The sequence below is a fragment of the Oncorhynchus kisutch genome, linkage group LG3, assembly GCF_002021735.2.
Source record: "Oncorhynchus kisutch isolate 150728-3 linkage group LG3, Okis_V2, whole genome shotgun sequence".
NCBI lineage: Eukaryota > Metazoa > Chordata > Actinopteri > Salmoniformes > Salmonidae > Oncorhynchus > Oncorhynchus kisutch.
In genome coordinates, this window is record NC_034176.2 from 12603856 (window position 1) to 12609855 (window position 6000).

At 45.3% G+C, this 6000-nt stretch overlaps 1 protein-coding gene across 1 annotated transcript in view; it reads right to left on the bottom strand.

Annotated features, from left to right (window-relative positions):
* Positions 1-6000, bottom strand: part of LOC109872102 (adhesion G-protein coupled receptor V1) — a 280286-nt gene that overhangs the window by 244994 nt on the left and 29292 nt on the right. Inside the window, exons 4-6 of the mRNA XM_031817533.1 lie at positions 2274-2369; positions 542-646; positions 129-242 (exon numbers count right to left, since the gene is read on the bottom strand). Of these exons, the coding sequence (XP_031673393.1) occupies positions 129-242; positions 542-646; positions 2274-2369 (315 nt within the window). The remainder of the gene's footprint in view (positions 1-128; positions 243-541; positions 647-2273; positions 2370-6000) is intronic.

Consider the following 6000-nt stretch of genomic DNA (forward strand, 5'->3'; position numbering starts at 1 on the left):
TCAATGGTTTAGTAATTCCTGGTTGACTTAGCCTGCAAAAGAACGCTTCAGATGATCCATGTGTTTGATGTGGAGTTGTCTGGTGAAAGGTGTGATAACATGTAAAAGGAGGAAAGAGGACAGGGTACCTGGTCATCCTGGATGAGGAGGCTGAAGACCACCATAGCCCGTCCAGGTGGGATGGTGATGTTCCCCTGGTCTGGACTGAGGTCCTCCAGGGCAGAGTTAGGGCCTCCAGAGATCTGACCGTGTACAAAACACAACATAATGCCATAATGACAGTTCTGGAATAAGTTTACCTGAAAGAGGTGTGTGTGTGTGTGTGTGTGTGTGTGTGTGTGTGTGTGTGTGTGTGTGTGTGTGTGTGTGTGTGTGTGTGTGTGTGTGTGTGTGTGTGTGTGTGTGTGTGTGTGTGTGTGTGCGTGTGTCCTTGTGTATGTGAGGTTGGCATAAGTAGACCGGGTAACAGATAGACATCCACACTAAAATGAAAACGGCCTAATGAAGGAGGTCAAACAGGGGTCAGTTACAGTGAACTCACCTCAAAGTTGACCGTCACTGTCCCATACGTCCCCTTCTCTCTGACCAGGCTGAGAGGCACATACTGGCTCCTCCCTCTAGGCTCATCCACGACGATCTGTTTAGTCTGGAGGAGAGAGAAAGACGAAGAGGGGGTATAAGTCAAAGGCAGTCAGAACTTGTCTTTTGTTTCACCTGAGAAACAAAGGGTCCTGTTGAATCAAATGCAGTCCCAGTATTCAGGATGAGGCAGCTTTAGTAGGTTTGTTTATGTTTCACACAAAGTCTTCAGTGATTATGAAATGAATTAGTTCCTCTCCACAAGACGACAAGTTTCATTGATTGGTTGTGCTGCCCCTGGCAACCCCTGAACCCTTCTGCACAACCATCTGCATGGATCTGCTCTGTGGCATTTCACCCCCACTCCTGACCCACTCCTGACCCACCGCACCCTTGTCCTAAACCTCATTTCTTTATCCTGACAGTGACAAAGCCTTCCCTCTCAAAACATCTAACATGGTACGTACTGTATTCGGTAGCCAAATTATACCCCCTACGTGCTCTCAAATTCTCTGTGATAATAACAAACAAGACTGCAGAGTGAAACAAATTTAAACTACTGTAAAACTTCAATTAAACTCAAATAGCCGCCAGTCCCTTTTAATAGTCAGGCAACCGCGCATATGTCAGCAAATAAACACCTTGTTTCAAATAGACCCCGGGTCTAAAGGAATTCTATATGAGTAGATTTTTTTTACCTTTATTTAACTAGGCAAGTCAGTTAAAGAACAAACTCTTATTTACAATGACAGCCTAGGAACAGTGGGTTAACTGCCTTGTTCAGGGGCAGAACAACACATTTTTACCTCGTCAGCTCAGGGATTCGATCTAGCAACCTTTCGGTTACTGTCCCAACCCTCTAACCACTAGGCCACCTGCCGCCCCAAGGTTAACATGAATGACCATGAATTGTTTACGAAGTTTAATGTTTGATTTGTTACATCAAATAATTCAGTAATTAAAATGATGGCAATCATCTGTTTTTATCGTCAGTAAGAAGCTGAGAACTGCTAGCCATTGGCTGCTAACAGCTGAGAACATCCAGCTAACTGGCAAGCACAAAAACAGTAAACAACTTTGGAAGTACTGAACACCAGAAATCGTCCCATCGCCCTCTAAGTGACGAAAGTAAGAACTGCCAAAAATGCACAGTCAAAGAGGAGAAAAATTATTCTGTTAAGGAAAAAATAAAAATTCATAAAAAAAGGCATACTGAGAAAAAGGAAACGTGACACCATGGAAATGGTAACACATTAGCGCAGGAAATGAATACCTTTATTACAATATTCCTCATTAACTATGAAAATTGGCAAAAGCTGTTTGCATTAAGTCATAGACACCTGGTTCAAATAGAAGCCTGCCTCAAATAGAAGCCTGCCTCAAATAGAAGCCTGCCTCAAATAGAAGCCTGCCTCAAATAGAAGCCTGCCTCAAATAGAAGCCTGCCTCAAATAGAAGCCTGGCTCAAATAGAAGCCTGCCTCAAATAGAAGCCTGCCTCAAATAGAAGCATGTCTCTAATAAGTGCCTGTTGTGATCAGTGATTTAAGTTTCACGGTAAAAGTAAACTTTAAATACAGAATGCTCAGTACTTGGGATTCACTTTACATTTACTGAAGGTTGAACTAATCGTCTTAAACTGGTTGAAACAGAATGCAAGCAAGAATCAACACTGGACAGACAGGTGTTTCTTACCGAGTTGAAGGAAATTATTCCGAAGGCGTTGTCATTGGACAGGATGGTGATAGTGGCTCTGTTGGGGGTCCCCAGTCTCACGCCATTGGAGGAGCTCTGGAAGAAGAGCAATGATGAGAGATGTATAAACCTGTCCCCTTATCAGTCATACAAACATAGTCACAGACACACACGCACAAACTCACGCCCGAACTCACGCATGTACACACACACACACACACACACACACACACACACACACACACACACACACACACACACACACACACACACACACACACACACACACACACACACACACACACACACACACACACACCTCTCAGATTACTATAGCTCTCAGCAGCCTACCTCTCAGATTAGCTCTCAGCAGCCTACCTCTCAGATTAGCTCTCAGCAGCCTACCTCTCAGATAAACTCTCAGCAGCCTACCTCTCAGATTACTATAGCTCTCAGCAGCCTACCTCTCAGATTAGCTCTCAGCAACCTACCTCTCAGGTTAGCTCTCAGCAGCCTACCTCTCAGATTAGCTCTCAGCAGCCTACCTCTCAGATTAGCTCTCAGCAGCCTACCTCTCAGATTATTATAGCTCTCAGCAGCCTACCTCTCAGATTAGCTCTCAGCAGCCTACCTCTCAGATTACTATAGCTCTCAGCAGCCTACCTCTCAGGTTAGCTCTCAGCAGCCTACCTCTCAGATTAGCTCTCAGCAGCCTACCTCTCAGATTAGCTCTCAGCAGCCTACCTCTCAGATTACTGTAGCTCTCAGCAGCCTACCTCTCAGATTACTGTAGCTCTCAGCAGCCTACCTCTCAGATTACTATAGCTTTCAGCAGCCTACCTCTCAGATTACTGTAGCTCTCAGCAGCCTACCGCTCATATTACTGTAGCTCTCAGCAGCCTACCTCTCAGATTACTATAGCTTTCAGCAGCCTACCTCTCAGATTACTGTAGCTCTCAGCAGCCTACCGCTCATATTACTGTAGCTCTCAGCAGCCTACCTCTCAGATTACTGTAGCTCTCAGCAGCCTACCTCTCAGATTACTGTAGCTTTCAGCAGCCTACCGCTCAGATTACTGTAGCTCTCAGCAGCCTACCTCTCAGATTACTATAGCTTTCAGCAGCCTACCTCTCAGATTACTATAGCTCTCAGCAGCCTACCTCTCAGATTAGCTCTCAGCAGCCTACCTCTCAGGTTAGCTCTCAGCAGCCTACCTCTCAGATTAGCTCTCAGCAGCCTACCTCTCAGATTAGCTCTCAGCAGCCTACCTCTCAGATTATTATAGCTCTCAGCAGCCTACCTCTCAGATTAGCTCTCAGCAGCCTACCTCTCAGATTACTATAGCTCTCAGCAGCCTACCTCTCAGGTTAGCTCTCAGCAGCCTACCTCTCAGATTAGCTCTCAGCAGCCTACCTCTCAGATTAGCTCTCAGCAGCCTACCTCTCAGATTACTGTAGCTCTCAGCAGCCTACCTCTCAGATTACTGTAGCTCTCAGCAGCCTACCTCTCAGATTACTGTAGCTCTCAGCAGCCTACCGCTCATACTACTGTAGCTCTCAGCAGCCTACCTCTCAGATTACTATAGCTTTCAGCAGCCTACCTCTCAGATTACTGTAGCTCTCAGCAGCCTACTGCTCATATTACTGTAGCTCTCAGCAGCCTACCTCTCAGATTACTGTAGCTCTCAGCAGCCTACCTCTCAGATTACTGTAGCTTTCAGCAGCCTACCGCTCAGATTACTGTAGCTCTCAGCAGCCTACCTCTCAGATTACTATAGCTCTCAGCAGCCTACCTCTCAGATTAGCTCTCAGCAGCCTACCTCTCAGATTAGCTCTCAGCAGCCTACCTCTCAGATTAGCTCTCAGCAGCCTACCTCTCAGGTTAGCTCTCAGCAGCCTACCTCTCAGATTAGCTCTCAGCAGCCTACCTCTCAGATTACTGTAGCTCTCAGCAGCCTACCTCTCAGATTACTGTAGCTCTCAGCAGCCTACCTCTCAGATTACTATAGCTTTCAGCAGCCTACCTCTCAGATTACTGTAGCTCTCAGCAGCCTACCGCTCAGATTACTATAGCTTTCAGCAGCCTACCGCTCAGATTACTGTAGCTCTCAGCAGCCTACCTCTCAGATTACTATAGCTTTCAGCAGCCTACCTCTCAGATTAATGTAGCTCTCAGCAGCCTACCTCTCATATTACTATAGCTTTCAGCAGTCTACCGCTCAGATTACTATAGCTTTCAGCAGCCTACCTCTCAGATTACTATAGCTTTCAGCAGCCTACCTCTCAGATTAATGTAGCTCTCAGCAGCCTACCTCTCAGATTACTATAGCTTTCAGCAGCCTACCTCTCAGATTACTGTAGCTCTCAGCAGTCTAACTCTCAGATTAGCTCTCAGCAGCCTAATTTTCAGATGAATTCTCAGCAGCCTACCTCTCAGATTACTGTAGCTCTCAGCAGCCTAACTCTCAGATTACTGTAGCTCTCAGCAGCCTAACTGTCAGATTAGCTCTCAGCAGCCTACCTCTCAGGCTAGCTCTCAGCAGCCTACCTCTCAGGCTAGCTCTCAGCAGCCTACCTCTCAGGCTAGCTCTCAGCAGCCTACCTCTCAGGCTAGCTCTCAGCAGCCTACCTCTCAGGCTAGCTCTCAGCAGCCTACCTCTCAGGCTAGCTCTTAGCAGCCTACCTCTCAGGCTAGCTCTCAGCAGCCTACCTCTCAGGCTACCTCTCAGCAGCCTACCTCTCAGGCTAGCTCTCAGCAGCCACACCATTAAAGCACCATTATTGTATTTTCTGTGTGGAAAAATCTGTTTTACTCATTACCTTAAAGGGAAGGCTAGTTAGCATTGTCTCGCAAAACTACCTCTAACTTTCATCATACTGGACACAGAGACATACAAATGGTGTCCACGAGTTCATCTGACTCTGGGGAAGTAGATCGAGGTGGGTCAATATATTCAGCATTTCGTTGAATTAACTCGATGGACCTAAGACCAAACGTTTTTGGTATTATACACTGAGTGTACAAAACATTGTGAATGCCTTCTCTTTCCATGACATATAGACTGACCAGGTGAATCCTGGTGAAAGCTATGATCCCTTATTGATGTCATTTGTTAAATCCACTTCTATCAGTGTAGATGAAGGGGAGGAGACAGGTTAGGACTTTTAACTTGTTCACGTGCTCATCTCAAGAGAGAGCTACGGCTGGGGTGACATGTATATACCAGGACTCTGGTGAACTGCTCATCTGTGTCTGAGGAATTATTACAGTTTCTTTCAATTGTTTAAACACAATTTTGAAAGCAGGGCCCGGTTTGTCAAAACACTATACACAATTAGCACAACCCTACACCAAAGTAACACAACACTTCAGATCATTTACAAAATGGAACACTTTTGGCAAAACTATACACGACTTCATAAAAATAATATTTTGTTACCAAATGAAACACACACATTTCATATGACTTCAATCTTTTTGAACCAGTTACACACTGCTGTTGCTAACCTAAAACACTTTTAGCAAGTCTAATTGTCAGTGATTAGAGTGCTGTAAATGAAGTACACAGAGAAAGTGCAACTATACAAACACTACACAAGACCAACGCTGCAGACTGAGGAAAATATCATTTATTTCTCTCCATATACACAAATCAGTCAACATGTCAACATGGAGAATCACAACAAAACATGTCCCAGTTTTCATGCTACTACAGTAGTGTGCATAA